Source organism: Colletotrichum orchidophilum, assembly GCF_001831195.1.
Source record: "Colletotrichum orchidophilum strain IMI 309357 chromosome Unknown Scaffold_107.1, whole genome shotgun sequence".
NCBI lineage: Eukaryota > Fungi > Ascomycota > Sordariomycetes > Glomerellales > Glomerellaceae > Colletotrichum > Colletotrichum orchidophilum.
Window position 1 is genome coordinate 145058 of NW_019173063.1, and position 17379 is coordinate 162436.

At 55.9% G+C, this 17379-nt stretch overlaps 8 protein-coding genes across 8 annotated transcripts; 3 read left to right on the forward strand and 5 right to left on the reverse strand.

Annotated features, from left to right (window-relative positions):
• Positions 1-263: 263 nt before the first annotated feature.
• On the reverse strand, positions 264-1184 carry CORC01_10658 (glycolipid transfer protein; the record flags this gene model as incomplete). The annotated part of the gene is made up of 4 exons (XM_022622285.1): positions 264-558; positions 625-743; positions 887-945; positions 1040-1184. The coding sequence occupies 4 exons, from the start codon at positions 1182-1184 to the stop codon at positions 264-266; spliced, it is 618 nt and encodes a 205-aa protein (XP_022471247.1).
• A 478-nt stretch (positions 1185-1662) lies between these two features.
• CORC01_10659 (uncharacterized protein) lies at positions 1663-1845 on the reverse strand (the record flags this gene model as incomplete). Its single annotated transcript, XM_022622286.1, has 1 exon — positions 1663-1845. One exon carries the CDS (start codon positions 1843-1845, stop codon positions 1663-1665), a length of 183 nt encoding a protein of 60 aa, XP_022471248.1.
• A 256-nt stretch (positions 1846-2101) lies between these two features.
• On the forward strand, positions 2102-3249 carry CORC01_10660 (uncharacterized protein; the record flags this gene model as incomplete). Its single annotated transcript, XM_022622287.1, has 3 exons — positions 2102-2259; positions 2357-2554; positions 2721-3249. 3 exons carry the CDS (start codon positions 2102-2104, stop codon positions 3247-3249), a joined length of 885 nt encoding a protein of 294 aa, XP_022471249.1.
• A 2631-nt stretch (positions 3250-5880) lies between these two features.
• On the forward strand, positions 5881-8634 carry CORC01_10661 (uncharacterized protein; the record flags this gene model as incomplete). Its single annotated transcript, XM_022622288.1, has 3 exons — positions 5881-6066; positions 6160-8353; positions 8420-8634. The coding sequence occupies 3 exons, from the start codon at positions 5881-5883 to the stop codon at positions 8632-8634; spliced, it is 2595 nt and encodes an 864-aa protein (XP_022471250.1).
• A 665-nt stretch (positions 8635-9299) lies between these two features.
• CORC01_10662 (uncharacterized protein) lies at positions 9300-10700 on the reverse strand (the record flags this gene model as incomplete). The annotated part of the gene is made up of 1 exon (XM_022622289.1): positions 9300-10700. One exon carries the CDS (start codon positions 10698-10700, stop codon positions 9300-9302), a length of 1401 nt encoding a protein of 466 aa, XP_022471251.1.
• Positions 10701-11973: 1273 nt separating this feature from the next.
• CORC01_10663 (ribonuclease P protein subunit p29) lies at positions 11974-12660 on the reverse strand (the record flags this gene model as incomplete). Its single annotated transcript, XM_022622290.1, has 1 exon — positions 11974-12660. The coding sequence occupies one exon, from the start codon at positions 12658-12660 to the stop codon at positions 11974-11976; it is 687 nt and encodes a 228-aa protein (XP_022471252.1).
• Positions 12661-13451: 791 nt separating this feature from the next.
• CORC01_10664 (acyltransferase) lies at positions 13452-16070 on the forward strand (the record flags this gene model as incomplete). The annotated part of the gene is made up of 3 exons (XM_022622291.1): positions 13452-13609; positions 13702-15556; positions 15609-16070. 3 exons carry the CDS (start codon positions 13452-13454, stop codon positions 16068-16070), a joined length of 2475 nt encoding a protein of 824 aa, XP_022471253.1.
• A 169-nt stretch (positions 16071-16239) lies between these two features.
• CORC01_10665 (pantoate-beta-alanine ligase) lies at positions 16240-17379 on the reverse strand (the record flags this gene model as incomplete). Its single annotated transcript, XM_022622292.1, has 1 exon — positions 16240-17379. The coding sequence occupies one exon, from the start codon at positions 17377-17379 to the stop codon at positions 16240-16242; it is 1140 nt and encodes a 379-aa protein (XP_022471254.1).

Here is a 17379-nt window from a genome sequence, read left to right on the forward strand (position 1 = left end):
TTGTGTAAGCTCGACATTGTTGTGTTGGGTTAAGCTCATCAAAGAAGGTAATTGGTTCAAGCTTCGAGGTTGTGGTTCATTTCTAGGCTGCGTAAACTGGCTCGCCGCTGACGATGTACTAGCATCGCAGCTGATACTGATACGGACATGTTGTTCTTTCCATCATATCGTCATTGTTCGTTTTGGGTTCTCCTTCTTGTTGAACCCGTCCCCAGGGTTTCATTCTTCTTCATCTTCATCACACAAGAGCATTGTTGCTATGCTCACCACTTGGCGTCCTTGCTGGCGAGGAAGCCCTTGAGGATGCCGACAATCTTCTCGAGGGAGGCGAGGTAGACACGGAGCTCAGCGGCGACCTTATCCTGGTCGGAGCCGAGCTTGGAGTAGAAGTCCTTGCGGTAGGGGCAGGCACTCATGGCGGCGCTGAAGATGGGCTTGACGAGGAAGCTGTGGTGGGGCTTGAGGGTGGTGGCGTAGGCGTTGCGGAAGGACTCGGAGAGCTCCTCGGACTCCTTGGCGACGTTCTGGCTCAGGGCGATGCAGGTGAACTCGAGACCACTGGGAGAGGGCATCGTCAGTTTGACTTTCGTGCTTGCTGTCGGGTGAGTTCAGGGACAAACTTACCGAACCAGCCAGAGGAGACCCTCCGTGGCAACGTGCTTCTTGGTGGCCAGCTCGGCCTTGACGAGCTCCTGGAGGGTGGCGGACTCGCCGGGAGCAGCCAGCTGGCGCTCACGGATTTTCTGCACCAGGAGAACAAATCAGTCATTGTTCGTCCAATGGACAATGGGAATAGTTATGGCGTCGTATGTGGTGGCATCCGAGCTTCGTTGCAAGGGGGAGTTCGGGAGGAATGGAGGGAGCGCTGAGGCGATTCAAGTCGTACCTTGATGTTGCCGCCCATATCGCTCTTGACGGGACCGAAAGCAACGCCTCCAAGGGCATCTACAAGAGAAGATGGTTGTTAGAGACAAGAAACGGTCAAATCGTTGGAGTGTCCTCTAGTGCTGAGGGAAAGTAGCAAGGCAGGGAAACATACCGAAGATGGTCGTCAGAGACTCGGAGGCATCGAGGAAGTCGGAGGTAGGGATGGCATTCTCCTTGTCGGCGTCAGGCTTGACATCGACAAAGGACTTCTTAAAGGTGTCGAGGTAGGTTCCTCCGGGGGGGATCTGAGCGGCCATTGTGTTTGATTTGGGGGGGTGTTGATGTGTTTGTGGGAGGACAACTTGTTGTTTAGAGAGAAAGAGGAAATGAGGAACAAAGGGAGCAGATGGAGTAGGTGAAAGTAAATGTTCCAGGAGCTGTTCAGGACACAACAGACGAGAGTGAAACCCCAAAAAAGGACGGGACGGGAATCGAGGAGCGGTCAAGCAAGGCCGGAAAGCCGCGCATACCTACGCAGCAGCAGCAGCAGCAGCCGCAGGAGCTTGAGTGGTGTTTGGGGGAATTGGCACCACTCGCCCACTTTCATGGCGGGGACCTGTCCCTGGAGCCCCACCGGAGCAATGCCACTGGACCTGGGACCTGGACCGCCTATTGGAGACCCAGCACGCTAAGCCCGAGCTGTCACAGTGGGGTGGATAGGCCCACTTGATGGGCAGCTCGTTCCTGATACGTTCGTACAGTGCGTTCTATTGACTACCCCTCGTTCCGTTTCGCCTAGATGCCGTGGGATTGGAGCCGTGCATGGACGCAATGGGCACGGCGCATCGCGGGGTCACGGAAAAAGGAGACGGCGGAGCTCCGACCAGTCGGCCCTCTTCCCTCTGCCGTGCCGGCGGCTGGGCCCAGGGACTCCCCTCGCAGGCCTCCAGTTCGCAGGTGAGAGAACCACTGTTGCATTTCTGAGGCTGCGATGCGGATATCTCCATTGTCTTAACGTTGGCTTCATCTGATAACCTAGTCTTTCTATTTTAGTAACACTTTTGCTTTCTGCCCAAGACACACACATAAGTCATCTTCGTACATATCCGTACATATCCACGCACCTTACGGATAATACAGAGCGGGACGAACCGAGTCTCCAAACTCACCACCACCCTCTCGAGATTGACCATCCCCGTGAGAAGAGACCAATCACACCATTAAACACACCATCATGGCCGTGGGGACGACGCAGCATCAGTCTCTGCCGGAAGGGGCACAGTCAAAGTCCACAGAAGCCGAGGGACGGGAGAGGCGTGCAGTCGTCACCACCATCAACTACTACGACGACCCCGGTGACGGATCCCCTCCGACCCCAATCGTTGTAGGTGGGTAAGGATGCTTTTCAGTAACCATGTCTTCGAGGATTCACGTCTCTCGAATGCCGCATCAATGGCTAAGCATGCTCATGTCTTTTGTTTTGCTTCAGTCAAACAGTCACAAATGAGAGGAAAATGACGCCTCGCACCGTCACCGTCACCGACGTCAGAGGCGACGAGGACAAGTACACGCTCAACACCCACGGCTTCCAGTACGTCCGCCACGCCAGCGTCGAGACGGACTTTACAGACGAGGAGAGGGTCAAGGGCGTCTACTACCCCGAGATGGAGAAGCTGTACAAGGAAATGTAAGTCTTGCACGCTTTCGTTGATCGAGCCGGCCGGTCCCCAAAGTCAAAGTGGGCGGGGTTGGGCGGTGTAAGGGTTGTTGTAAATGAAGTGCGCAGTGGGGGCGGTCGCCTTTCCGCAAAACACCAGGGGTCTCGCGGTTGACGGGAAACTACCTTTACCTAGCACGGGAGCCAGCCGGGTCGTCATCTTCAACCACCAGATCCGCCGCGGGCCGGCCAACTGGCACAGCCTGGGCGAGCGCAACACGGAGCAACGCGGGCCCTTGCACAAGGCACACGTGGACCAGTCCTACGACGGCGCCGTCATGATGGCGAGGCACCACCTCGGCGACGAGGCCGACGAGCTGCTGAAACGGCGCTTCCAAATCATCAACATTTGGCGGCCCATCAGGACGGTGCGGAGGGACCCGCTTGCCGTCGCGGACGGAACCACGGTCGCCGAGGCGGACCTTGTACCGGGTGCCATCATTTACCCCCGGCACCGGGCCGAGACGTGGACCATTAAGCCGAACCCGGCGCACCGATGGTACTTTTTGGACGGACAGCGGCCGGATGAGGCGTTGCTCATCAAGTGTTTTGACTCGGATACGTCGGTGGTCAGGAGGGCGGCGCACTGCGCTTTTCGGGATCCGGAGATGGATGGGATGGAGTGCCGGCAGAGCATCGACATTCGGGCGCTGGTATTTCATTGACGGGTTGAGCTGGAATGAATGAAGAACGGTTGTCTTGCCTTGGATGTCTTAGCTTGATCGTTGGAACGAGCCAAAGGGGGCGCATTTTAGACGTTGAAGTCGCGCTTGGCTTCAAGGCAAGGCGCTAGAAATAGTTGCATATATAGAAACACTCGTGGGAGAACAGGACACTCAGCTGGGCCCCGAATCAAACGACGCTGACGATGATCACGATTGGATCTGGCATGTGGTCCGGCTTTCGAGACACCGGGAGCACTTAATGATTGGAAGAGTTTGACGTGAAGATGGAGACTATCTCACAGTACAGTACATAACAGTAAGGACACCATCTTGGGGGATGAGCAGGCAGCTGAGACTGGCTTGACTGGTCACGAGTTGCGGTGGCTTTGGAGTGGCATGGAGAGTCTAGAACGCATTAATTCAACGGTTCAACGGTTCAATGTCTCAATGACCCGACGAGATCATCCATCGAGTACGGGTATTATCTGCAGACCTCTACCATGCATATAATAAAGTCACCTGGTGATTGTAAGCACAACGCTAGCTATTTCACGATCCAAAGCCTATGGCGATTCCTCCCGGACTCGGGACAACAGATTCCCAGCAAAAGCTGATTGACCTTTAGATGTCTGTCACCCAGATAACACCCAATACCATGATGCAGACATGTGCAAACAAGTAAACAAGCAATATTCCCGAGGTCAATGGTAGGATCTGCCGGCGTTGTGACGTCACGGGCAATGTCATGGAAATGCTGGCCAGAATCTAGAAACGACGCCAATTCAAGTTTCCCCATCCACTCGGTACACCATCTTAGCGACTAGAGGCGGCGGCGATGGGCTCGCAATGGCGCCATTGGCACGGCCAGCCGTCCCTATGACTAGGACAAGCCGGAGTTCGGCACTTTGCCATGCCTTTTCCAAAGTACCTTACCTTACACAGTTAGTTACACTACTCTGTGAGTCTGAGGCGGCAGGCATGGAAGGCAGGGCATGCGGCGTTCGAGTGCCTCGAATGTCCGCTTACCTTATCGATAAGATGCACTTGATCAAATCTTATCAGCCGACGGCAGGCACGTAAGGTACCTTGCCTACCTAGGTAAGGTACCTACCCACACGTGCTACCTTACTTTACCTTAGGTACCTGCCTGACGTGCTAGACATGACGTCAAACGAAAATAGAGTGGCAGTCCACTCGGAGGCAGTGACGGCGTTACTTTGGCCAATTTCAACTGCCAAACGGACGGGAACTTCCCTGCGACCGACGCACCGAGCGCGGGGCAGGCGTTCTCTTACGAGTTTTTTGTTCCCTGCAGCTTCTAACTCATGCTGGGTCGTTTTGACTCAAGTTCAGAACTGAGCATTGTTCACTTGTCCAGTGGCTCTTATCGAATGTCTGGCGCAAATTTGACACCGCCCGGCCACCCGCCTTTATGTAGAGCACGCGAGCCCTTGTTAAGCTGAGCACTGGAGCAAACCGGGGCGCTGCCCCTCCCTTCAGCTCCCGTATTCCCACTCACTTGCCAATATCGTAATTGGTAGTCCCAACTCCCAAGATTCCCCACGGCTGAAGAAGGAGGCGCAAGACGCGTGGCATTGCATGCTCTGCTGGTCTCGCTGCTGCTGCTGCTACTGCTGCACTCAAGGCCAGCCTTCGGGGGCTGGCAGATGGAGGGTGGGAACCTGGCTGGATTCGATCCTGTCCCTGACGGGCAGACAGGGGCTCGAATCTTGCATCCCGATCACCACAGGCACAAGTAAGGTAGCAAGGGCCATGCCGCCACGGTCATCCAAGACTCGAGTCGTTCGACCATGTACCTAGCGAATCGTCACAATTGCAGTTTGCCCCGCCTCTCCCATCGAGTGCGAAGCTGCAACTGCAAGCCGCAGCTGTGCATTCGTACCCTAGATACCTACATAGTAGGCGTGGCTGCGCAGGGCCGATACCGAAGTGGGAGAAAGGTACATGCTGCTCACTGCCAATTCGGCTTTGCTCCAAAGTACCCTTTTTAGCCTTGCCCGCCGCCTGTCTCACCACCAACAATCATCGTGTGTCGTGTCCCGGTCCCAGCGTTGTGTTGCACCCACTTTCCTCCCGAATCTCCTTCTCTTTCGGTTCCCGTTTGTGTCGTTTCCTTGGCCTTGGATCCTGCTTCCGGCCGAACTACTCGTCCCGAGTCAATGTATGTACCCCGTCCATTAATAACCTGCTTTAGGGTAGGTAGTCTCCCGCCGGCGCACGAGGAATGACATAGCCCAGGGTTTCATTTCAAGCTTTCCCTTAAGCTTCCAGGTTTCCTTCTCCTCTCCCCTTCACACGCGCCGTCCTTATTGTGTTTTCCTCCTTCTCGCTCTCGCCTTCTCTTTTCCTTTTCTTGAACCCTTTCCAACCCAGAGTCCAAGCCACGGAGCTCATACCTTTCCCCATCCGAGTGCTGCATGGCTGGATTGCTTCGCCTTGTTCACCCCGCCATCCAGTGTACCCCGCGCATCTTATGATAGATACCCCTCCACAAACCAGCCACACCGATTCCATTTTGCACGATTCCATGACCTAGAAATACCAACTTGAGAGCTTGCGCACATCTCCGATTCGACTACCCCGTTCGTTCACTTCTACACAACTGCAACCATGGGGCTCATGACCACAAGCGACCATGGCCACAAGAAGGACGAGAGCGGCAGTGGCGGCGGCTTCATGGACAAGCTGAAGAAGCCCTTTCGCGACCTGGAGGACAAGCTCGAGGGCACCCATTTACACGACGCAAAGGTCCACCTAGTGCACAAGAAACACCAGATTGGCAAGCTAGCCAACCTTGTAAGACGATGACCCTCCCTCCCTTTTCTCATTGAATCTCATTTCCTACGGCAAAACTGCTGTGGCGGCCGGCACAACTGACACGCGCCCCAGTTCAACGCCAACCATCGCCACGACGAGGAGCACGAAAAGGCCACCGACGACAAGCGAGCCAAGATCGCAGAGGAGCACCGCTTCGAGTCCTTCTTCCCGGAGCGCGACGGCAACCTGATCAAGTGGTACGTCGACGGTCGCGACTACTTCTGGGCCGTGTCAGAGGCTCTCGAGGCCGCCAAGGAGACCATCTACATCTGCGACTGGTGGCTATCCCCCGAGCTGTTTCTGCGCCGGCCCCCTCACTACAAACAAGAATGGAGACTGGACCAGGTCCTCAAGCGCCGCGCCGAGGCCGGCGTCCAGATTCACATCATTGTCTACCGCGAAGTCGAGGCCGCCCTAACATGCAACTCCGCCCACACAAAGCATGCGCTGCAGGCCCTGTGCCCCGAGGGTTCACCGGGCTATGGCAACATCAAGATCATGCGCCACCCAGACCACAATGTTCTGTCCAACGGCGCCGACATGACCTTTTACTGGGCCCATCATGAGAAGTTCATCGTCATTGACTATGCCATGGCCTTCATTGGAGGTCTGGATCTGTGTTTCGGTCGCTGGGACAGCCACACCCACCCTCTGGCCGACGCTCATCCCGAGGGTATCCAGAACGAGGTCTGGCCCGGACAGGATTTCAATAACAACAGAATCATGGATTTCCAAAACGTCCAGGACTGGAAGCAAAACGAACTGAGCAAGGCCGAGTACGGTCGCATGCCCTGGCACGACGTTTCCATGGGTGTCGTCGGCCCCTGCGTCTACGACATTGCCGAGCATTTTGTACTGCGCTGGAACTTTGTCAAGCGCGACAAGTACAAGCGCGACGATCGCTTCGACTGGATCCAGCTACGCGGTCGCTTGGCCGAGGACGAAGACCTCGTAGGAGTCCAGCGGCCTAAGCATCCTGTCGGAGAGTATCTCACTCACCCTCTGGACGAGCGAAGTCTGTCGAACCTGGAGAACAAGGGATCCATGCATGCCCAGGTTGTGCGCTCCAGTGCTGACTGGTCCAGCGGTATTCTGACCGATCACTCGATCCAGAACGCCTACTCCGAGATTATTAGCAAGGCCGAGCACTTTGTCTACATTGAGAACCAGTTCTTCATCACCGCAACTGGCGACCAGCAAGCACCCATCCACAACACAGTCGGCCGTGCCATTGTCGATGCCGTTGTGAGGGCCGGCAAAGAGGGCCGCAAGTTCCGAGTCATCGTCCTCATCCCCGCCATTCCCGGTTTCGCCGGCGACCTCCGAGATGATGCCGCGACCGGCACCCGTGCCATCATGGACTACCAGTACAAGTCAATCTGCCGCGGAGAGCATTCAATTTTTGAGCAGGTCAAGAAGGAGGGTGTTGATCCCAGAAACCACATTTTCTTCTTCAACCTGCGATCTTACGACCGTCTCAACCGGACATCGGCCGTGGAGAAGAGAGAAAAGGACACTGGCGTTAAATACGCCGAAGTGCAGCGCGCGCAAGCCGAAGAGATCATGGGCACAGGTATCCATGGCATCAACGACCCCACCGAAAAGGAACGCGATGAGCACATGGGCGCCAAGGCCGAACAAGTGGGCGGGGGCAAGCCCGCAGAGGCACAGGATGCAATTGACGCCAAGAAGCGCTTCGAGGCTAGTCTGGGCGACGCCGAGCTGAACGCCAAAACCTCGGTTGCGCAGCACGCCATGGCCAACTCTGGTTCGATCGAAGAGGAGCCGTGGGATGACGAGGACCCGGAGACCGAGATTCGCAACTGGATCCAGGAAGAGCTCTACATCCACTCCAAGCTGCTCATCGTGGACGACCGCATCGTCATCTGCGGCTCCAGTAACCTCAATGACCGCAGTCAGCTTGGGTACCACGACAGCGAGCTGAGTATCGTCATGGAGGACACGAAGCGCATCCCCAGCACCATGGACGGGAAGCCGTACGAGGCGGGGTGGCACGCGACCTCTCTGCGTCGGTATCTGTGGCGCGAGCACCTCGGTCTCCTGCCGGCGCAGGATCTGGACGGGTCCAAGGACCCCAACTCGCAACCGCCGGGGCACTCGCCCAACGACGCATGGGACCGCGATGACACGTGGAAGTTTGTCGAGGATCCCATGAACGACGAGTTGTGGGAGATGTGGACGGGCAATGCCACCAGGAACACGGATCTATACCGCCACCTGTTCCACGCCGATCCGGATGACCACAGTAAGCCTCCTTTCTCCCTCTTTTCAGATTAGATGATTGTCATCAAAGCTAACATTTACTCTCAAGTCAAAACGTTTGATGACTATGACAGATACCTGCCCCCCAAGGGAGTCAAGGCTGGCCACATCTTCGACCAGTTCATGCCCGCGGCGGATGCGCGGCAGAAGATTGACCAGATCAAGGGCCACCTTGTGTGGTTCCCGCTCGACTTTTTGCGGGACGCTGAGATGGCGGAGAAGGGACTTCAGGTGAACCAGATCACCGAGAGTATCTACACTTAAGTTGTTGGTCTTGTGTTTATTCCCCTGGATAAGAGACGGAAGAAAGTGAGGTTGGAAGGATAGGGAGGATTTTGGAAAACCCCTACGAATAACATGGATTAATGTATTAATACCAAGAGCGCCAGTTTGGCTGCTTATGCTTACTGATTAGTCATGTGAGCACATGAATGAATGATATACCTTTTTGAATGACATCCTTTTTGATTTCACCACTCCACATATTCTTCACTCGCTTCACAACAGCATGTTCACCTGCTTTCCGTAAAGCGGGGGTGGTATACAAATAAGGATAACTTACTTTCTTTTTCTGGATTTCCGAATTGGGCTACGATACTTACGCCTTTTGCGGTATGATGTACACTAAGGATTTCATTTAAACTGTTGTGAGAACTACCCCGGCGACTTCCCATAAACTTTTGCTCCATTACAGCCTTTGAGAGATGGAATTTAAATGACTTCCCCTGTGATCCATTGCGGCCCCCCCCCCCCCCCCCCGCCCCCCCCCCCCAAAACCCCAGACACAGAACCCCCACACACCACCCCCCTCTCCACCCATCAACCCCCCCCCCCCCCCCCCGGGGCCCCTCCCCCAAGAAACATGAAAGAGAAACTCTCAATATCATCACCTTGCTCAAGGCATAAACACCTCCGAAATGGAACTCCTCTCAGAAAGTAGTCTGCAACTTTGGGTAATCCTTGGCCCGCGCCTGCAGATCGGCAAAGATGGAGGCCGAGTCGTCGCCCGAGAGGTGCTCCATGCGCTTGGCGTCCTCGTCCTCAATCTCCTGGAGAACGTCCTCCGGGTCCTCCTTGCCCGCCTTGACGTCCTTGGACTTTGGCTCGACGGCATTCTTGATCCCAGAGGACTCGCCAATGAGCAGGAACTGGGCATTGGGGTAGTCGAGATGCTCGGGCTTGGTGTTGGTCCACCGCAGGTCGCGGAAGTCGTCCTTGATGCTGAACACCACGCAGTTAGCAATTTTTTCATTGCCCATACCAATGAAGGAATCCTGCTGGTCTCTCATCACGTACCTGTCTGGGAAATCGGGGGTCTGGTCGAGACTAGCATTGGCAGGGCCCTTTTTGTACGGGTTCTTTGTGCTCAGGATGAAGCTGCCCTTCTCCTTGAGCCCGAGCTCCTTTTGCACCTCGCCCAGGTCGGAGGGCAGGGTGAGCATGTACGCGAGGTGGCTGTCGCGTCCCGTGGTGGTGATGATGTAGACGCCCTCGCCGGCCGGGGTCGCAGCCGGCGCGTGCGATACGCCCGCCTTGGTCTGGTTGTCGGCGCCCGACAAGAACTGCTCCTTGAGCTCGGCAAAGGAGGCGCCCGCCTTTTCGACAAAGACCATGAATTTGTCGCGGCCGGTCTCGGGGAAGACCTTTTTCGGCAGGGCGAGCAGGCGGGTGTTGCCCGCGTCGCCAATGGGGCCGTCGCCGAGCGCGGAATCTGTGGCGATGGGGCGGAGGATCATGTAGCTGCGGGCAATGTCGTCGACTTCCTCGGCCTGGTCGGTGTTGACGCGAGCGCGGAAGAAGAAGTAGATGATGCCCTTTTCGAGAATGGTGGAGGGGACCTTGTCCTTCTCGCCCGTCTTTTCTGCGGTCTCTCCGTCTGCTGCTGCGCCGGCCTCTGGTTTGACCTTGGTGGTGGTGGTGGCGGCGGGTTCTTGCGTCTTGTTCTGCTCTTGCTCTGCCTTTTCCACCTCCTCTATCTTCTCTGTCATGGCGGCCTCTTCTTCCTTGGACGGCTCATTTGGCTCCGTCAAGTCGTTGGGGGCCTCCTCCTCTTCACCGTCTTTCATGTCCGTGTCAGCGGGGACTTGCTTTGCTTCAGCTTTCTGTTTGGCCTCTTCGACCTCTGTATCATCCTCCTTCGAAAAGGCCTCGTCGATGGTTGTCTGGCGGACGGGGGCATCATCCGACTTCTTGGCACGCTTGGCGTCGGGTGATCCATTGGCACCATCCTTTTCGATGCCGCGCTTCTCACCGGCCGTGGTGGAAGAGTCTGCCTGACCGTTGGCATCGGCGGCACTGTTGGCGCGCGATCTTGTTCTTGTGGTAACCATGGTGTGGACCCGGTGGTGGATGTGAGAGGGAAATAGAATGATTTGAAAGTGTTTGGAGGAGAGAATGAGAGTCGAGTGAGGTCAATTAGCAATATCTGATATGCCAATGGGTGAGAGAAAAGGAGCGAGACGACTAAGAAAAAAAAAAGGAAGAATTTGGAAAGGCACTGGTTGCCGCGGTGAGCAAACAGCTTGAGGGCGGAATGCGCGACTAGAGCCGTCTGATAGAGTCCTGATGTCATCGGCGGCGGTCGCACGCGTCGCGTTGCTTTTTTAGAACAAGCAGGTAGCCGCCATTATGTAACTGGGCGCTGTTTTTTTCTCTGTGACGTGACACGGTTCCATCTCGCGAATGGTCGCTTCTGTGCCCCTTCTTTTTGTCATCTGGGGTACTGATGATGGGTGTTTGATGCAAGTGGCAGGTTTCGTCACCGTCCAACCCTTGTGTAAGTCCTCGAACCTAAGCACCTTGCACACGCGATCACCGATGCAATCGTGACACGCTCTTGTTGACTGCTCTCCTGGTTTCTCTATCTATGACAGGCCGATTAACATCGTTTTCTTAGCAGCAAACTCAATGAACCCACGAAAGAAAACACAGCACGAAGAAAGAGACGGAGAGGCAAGGTCGGACTGAGGAATTATAAGGCCACAACTGGGCCTGGTGACTGTGAAAGCCGGCCGGAGAGGGGCTTCCGTACGTTGCAAGCAAAAGGAAATGTCTATCAGTGCATAGAAAATGGAATGACTATCAATTGGCACATGGCGGGTTGCCATTGCATCTTCGCAGGATACGCCGGACGACGTCTTGCTGGCGGGCGGCTCCCGTTCTGAACGCGGATGATGAGAGTCGGGGCGGGGCTCAGATACGGCTGCCCGACTTGAGCACTGGATCGGCCCGCTTCACTCATCAATAAGCATCTCATCCCCGATGGCACAATTGGCTAGCGCGTCAGACTGTTAATCTGGAGGTTGGTGGTTCGAGCCCACCTCGGGGAGCATCTGTGGTTAGAATCCACAATTCCGAGTGCTTCGCCTTCTCTTTTGCATTTTTTGGCCGTCCAGCAATTACTTTTCTTTTTCACCAATCCCCTTCGCCTCCCAACTTCCCTTTCTTGCCTGATTCCCCATCTGTGCCATCCTGTTTATCGAAGTTGAGATGCATATACATCAATTCGTGGGTATTACATAACTCCGAGCAATGGCCTTTTTGGCCATTTCCGATTGCATCAACTGGGCCCAATTCATGTCATACAATGAGACGATAGACATTTCAAATGTTCTTCAGGTAGTGAGGCTTGAACTTTTTGTTGGCTCGATCAGCCCCGCGCATCAGGAATTGGTCACCGAGAACTTCGAAAACGAATCGGCGCGGAGAGCCTTGCTGGGGTGCATCTGTATCCGGCTCCTTAACAGGTATCTCAAACTTGAACCACGTTCCCTCTTTTGGCACAATTTTGATCTCGTTCTTTGGCGTAATGATCTCGAAAGCAAACTTGCCATCCTTGATGACAATGCCCTTGATGCCGACCCTGCTCGGGCAAGAGCTGCGCGACACTTCGACCGCGGCACCGTGGAACTCGGCAGCGCTCAGCTTTGCCGACGCAGCAGCGCCGCCCGTGTAAAGCTCGGAGCCCAATGTTTCCTCAATGTAGCCCAGCCAAAGGCGGTGGAGGGGTTCGAAGATGGAGTATTTTTGGCCGGCGCGGGGTACTTCGTAGAGGCCGCGCCGGTGTCTTTCGCGGGCCGAGAGGGGCTTCGGCTTGAGCTTTTGCTTCCTTTTTGATTCTTCGCGGGCCTTGCGACGATTTTCGCGCGCTTTTGACGGCGGCGGCGGCGAGCTTGGTCTGAGGTAGAGCGGTCGGTACTGGATTTTCTCGGAAAAGATGCGGTTGGCGCTGTCGGGAGAGTGCGCCCGGGCGAGGAGAGCCTGTGTGATGGGCTGGTTTGAAGGCGCCATGTCGTGTTCCAAATCTGAGAGGTTGCGCAGGCGTGCGAGGATGGCGGGGGTGGTGTTGAGTCGCTGTGGCGCTGTCCTGGCGCAGAAAGTCGTCGAGATTGTGTCTGTCAAAAAGAGTCAAGGTTCCAGGTTGACGGTGGAGAGATGGAAAATTAAATGTTAGTGCCTCCAGATTGTTGGTGGGCCGCCGCGCAAAGTGACGGGCACGTTCCCGCCTCCAATTGGCGGCACTGAGGTGTGGCAGGCAGGAAAGCAAGCACCAAGCAGGGTGGCTCCTGCAGTAGCGGCATGGATGGTTAGTGTTTGTTCACATGCCGAAGCCGCTAAACGCCCAGAGGCCTTCGAGCTCGGCTTAACAGAGGAAAGATGCGGGCGGGCAGGTGGCACTTGACCTCAGCGGTCCACCCAGAACCCGGCGGGCAATGACAATGCGACTTGGAGGCTCTCCAATGCGTCTTTCACACCCAATCCCCTTTCTCCAAGACTCAGCAGTCCGTCATTTCTCCAACGCCAACTTGCGACTTTTCTCGAGGGACCGCAGTTACACAAATTTGGTACTTTCTGTTTTCCGCAGTGTTCTTCCACTGTCGGCAATGGCAAGGGACCTTTGACGGACTGTTTCGGAGCACCCAGAACGAACTAGCACAGATACCATCAACACGGACGGACGGACCGAGGTTCGACAATCTACAATTTCCACGCGCGCTCTATCTTGATCGATACTCCACGAACACCCGAAGACGACACGAACTGGCCAGAATCCCACCACATTCCCGAATCCTCAACCCACAATGGCCAAGAACGACGACTCCGCGCCGGATCTGAAGATCCTCGGCGACCAAATCACACTTCAACCTAGCGGCTACATCAAGCCCTCCCAGCCACGCCATGACGAAAAAGAAGAGGCCCTCATGAAGCACATGGCACGCTTCCGCCAGGAACCACTACAGTATGTGCCACCTGCGCGCCGGCCCGCGTGCCCATCGGTCTCAGCCTCAATGTCGATCCAGGAACAAGACTAACTCGTTTTTTCTACGTCAGGTTCCTCCGCGAAGTCTCTCTCTACGTCTCCGGTACCGGCTGGCGCGCCTATGACAATGCTATCGGTCAACCCATCTTCTACTCCGGCTTCAGCGATAAGATGAAGGAAGCAGTGCTCTCGGCGTCCCTCTTGCAGTCGCGCATTGCAGACCTAGCTGAAAAGCGTGTCGCTGTCGAAGAGAAGGAAGGCCTGTTGAACAAGCAGGACAAAGATTTCCTTATGAAGCGCGCGCGTAGACGAGCTGTCATCGAGTCTGGGATTCAAGAGGTGGCTGACAAGATGACGGACGACATGATTTGCAAGTTTGAGAGCAAGACCTTCATCCGAAGCGCATACTACCTCGTCACCCAGCTGACGCTGCGAGCCTATAACCAAGGCATCCACGTCTCTAGTGAGGAGGTTCTGAGGTTGAGAAAGGTCGCCGAGGAGGCCGAGAAGAAAAAACAGAGCATCATATTCCTGCCCTGCCATCGGTCACATGTCGACTATGTCTCCCTGCAGCTCATCTGCTATCGCCTCGGACTCGGCCTGCCCGTCGTCGTAGCTGGCGACAACTTGAACTTTCCGCTCGTAGGGAGCTTCTTGCAGCATGCTGGCGCCATGTGGATTCGGAGAGCATTCGGCGACGACATTTTATACACAACTTTGGTGCAGACGTATATCGACACCCTGCTTCAGGGCGGTTATAACTTTGAGTGCTTCATAGAGGGCGGAAGATCGAGGACAGGAAAGCTATTGCCTCCCAAGTTTGGTATCCTCAGCTTCATCCTGGACAGTATCCTGTCAGGTCGTGTAGAGGACGCCATTATCTGCCCGGTAAGTACGCAATACGACAAGGTCATCGAGACGGAAGGCTATGTCACAGAACTGCTGGGCGTGCCCAAGAAAAAAGAAAACCTGGCAGACTTCCTCTCCGGGGGCTCTTCAGTTTTGTCTCTGAGACTTGGCAGAGTCGATGTCAGGTTCCACGAGCCCTGGAGCTTGCGCGGTTTCATCAATGAGCAGCTCACGAGGCTCTCTAGATTACCTTCGGGTCTCAGTACGGACACAAGGAACCCTGAAAACACCGCCATTCGGCAGAAGCTTCTTCGAATTTTGGGCTACAAGGTCCTGTCGGATATCAACGATGTCTCCGTTGTCATGCCTACAGCTTTGATTGGCACTGTCCTACTCACCTTGAGAGGCAGAGGAGTTGGCAAAACTGAGCTCGAGCGCCGTGTCCTTTGGCTCACCGACCGTGTGCGCGCAAAGGGTGGGAGAGTCGCTCATTTTGGAGCCGCGCCCCTTTCTGACATTATCGAGCGCGGTCTCGATGTTCTGGGCAAGGAGCTGGTCGGCGTCGTGAAAGACCTCCCAGAGCCTACCTACTATGCTGTTGATCGATTTCAACTGTCTTTCTACCGTAATATGACGATTCATCTGTTTATTTCGGAAGCTATTGTCAGCGCCGCCATGTACATGAAGGTCAAGCAGGGCGGTGGACCCGCTATGCAGGATATCTCCTTCCAAGAACTGCAAGACCAGATCCAATTCCTATCATCGCTGTTCCGCGGGGAGTTCATTTTCCCCAGCGAAGGTCTAGCCGCCAACTTGGAAAAGACGCTGCGAGACCTAGAAGCAGACAAGGTGCTGAAACTGCACCGGGACGACCAGGACAAGGTGATTGTGGTCGGTCTTTCAGATCACGAGAGAGCTGTCGGACGGGAGAATTACGACTTTTACTGTTTCCTGATCTGGCCATTCATTGAGGCTAGTTGGCTTGCGGCTGTCTCGTTGATGGGCTTGTCGCCACCTCTGGGCCAGAAGGACGACATCTGGATCGAGGTTGGCAAGGCCCAAGGTAGTGCACAAGTGGTACGTGGACTAACATGTGTTCTCTATGGTATGGCTAGCTAACATCCTTCAGCTCGGCAAGACACTTTACCACCAAGGCGACCTCAGCTACTTCGAGGCGGTCAATAAGGAGACATTAAAGAACGCCTACCAACGATTTGAAGAGGAAGGCATCCTTCAGGTTGTCAAATCAAAGGACCCCAAGGTTCCTCCACGCCTGCGTCTCGACCCAGAATGGCGGCCCTCTCGCGATCCGGAGACCGGCAGCCTCAACGCCTCTGGCCGGCTCTGGGACTTTACTGAGAAAATCGCGTCCAGTCGTCGTGAGGGAAAGAACCGCCGTGATGGTGCTACTGTCAGCACACGCGTGCTTCGTCTGACTGAGTTGCTGGGAAGCAAGCTGTTTGATGCTGCTAGAAATATTGACGGCAAGGGGGTATCGCCCCTGTTGAGTGTCGAAGACGCACGGCAGCTGAAGAGGAGCGTCAAGGAGCAGAGGCGGCGCAGGTCGTTGGAAAACCGCGCGCACCTGTAATGATGTACCACTGTAAACATGCAAAGCGTGATGACCTTACGATGTACTTGTTTGGCTGCAAAGCATGGCATTCTTGAAATGGTTATAATTCTATATAGCATTATGCGGTACGATGGTGAAAGTACTCGTCTTTAAATTCCTATCCTGATTTGGCCGTCCGAGCCGCTCGTCACTGGGTATTAGGCTTGAGAATGATATTGTCAATAAGGCGCACTGCGGGACCGCCATTATGGCCAAGATCCTCGCCCGGTTGCGGCTCCTCCACCGGCAGCATCTTCACTGCACCACTGAGAATGCCGCCCTTTGTCGGTACCACGGTGTTGATTTCCTGCATGGTATCCGGGTCCGCCAGCGAGATGTAGTCCACCTCAAACAGGACCCGATCCTTGGGCGACAGCTTCGACTGCTCCGACAAGACGTCAGCGGTAACCTGGTTCGCGGCACCGAGGATCGTCTCCCGGTCCAGGGCGCCGCCGCCCTGTTGGTACTTTTCTTCCGCCGCCCGGAGCGCGCGGTGCAGCACCGTCGCTGCTTGACGTCTGCGCTGGCCGAGGTAGACGTTGCGCGAGCTCAGCGCGAGGCCGTCGTCGGCGCGCGTCGTCTCGCCGATGACGACCTCCGTGGGGAGCATAAAGTCCTCCACCATGCGGCGGATGACGACCGTCTGCTGCACGTCCTTTTGGCCAAAATAGACGCGCTCCGGCTGGACAATGTTGAACAGCTTCATGCAGACCGTCGCGACGCCCCGGAAAAAGGTTGGCCTGCTCGCGCCCTCGAGGACGTCGCCGACGGGGGTGATTGTGACGAAGCTTCCCTTGCTGACGATTTCCTGGCCCGGGAAGCCCGAGGGGTACATTTCCGTCGTCGTAGGCGCGAAGACGGCGCTCACCCGGCCGAGGTTATCGCCGTCGCCGGCGAGCTCGCGGTCGAGGTTGCGGAGGATCTCGGCGTCGCGGGCCCAGGTGACCGGGTAGGAGGCCAGGTCTTCTGTGACGCCGAACTGGGCTGGGTTGACGTAGATGGAGACGACGACGTGGTGGTTTTCGCGGGCGGCGGCGCGGATGAGGGAGAGGTGGCCTTCGTGGAGGGCGCCCATTGTCGGGACGAGGCCCACGGAGCGGTAGTTTAGGACGTGGGGGCGGCGCCAGGTCCGGAGGGTGTCGACGGTTCGGAGGACGCGGATTGGGCTTGAGGGGAGGGTCTCGGGGCCGGATGACGAGGAGGAGGAGGAGCATGCTGTTCGGAGCTGTTGTAGGGCGCCGAGTCGGGATGTGCTTGCGCCCGCGGCGCGGAGGGTGCGGGCGAGCAT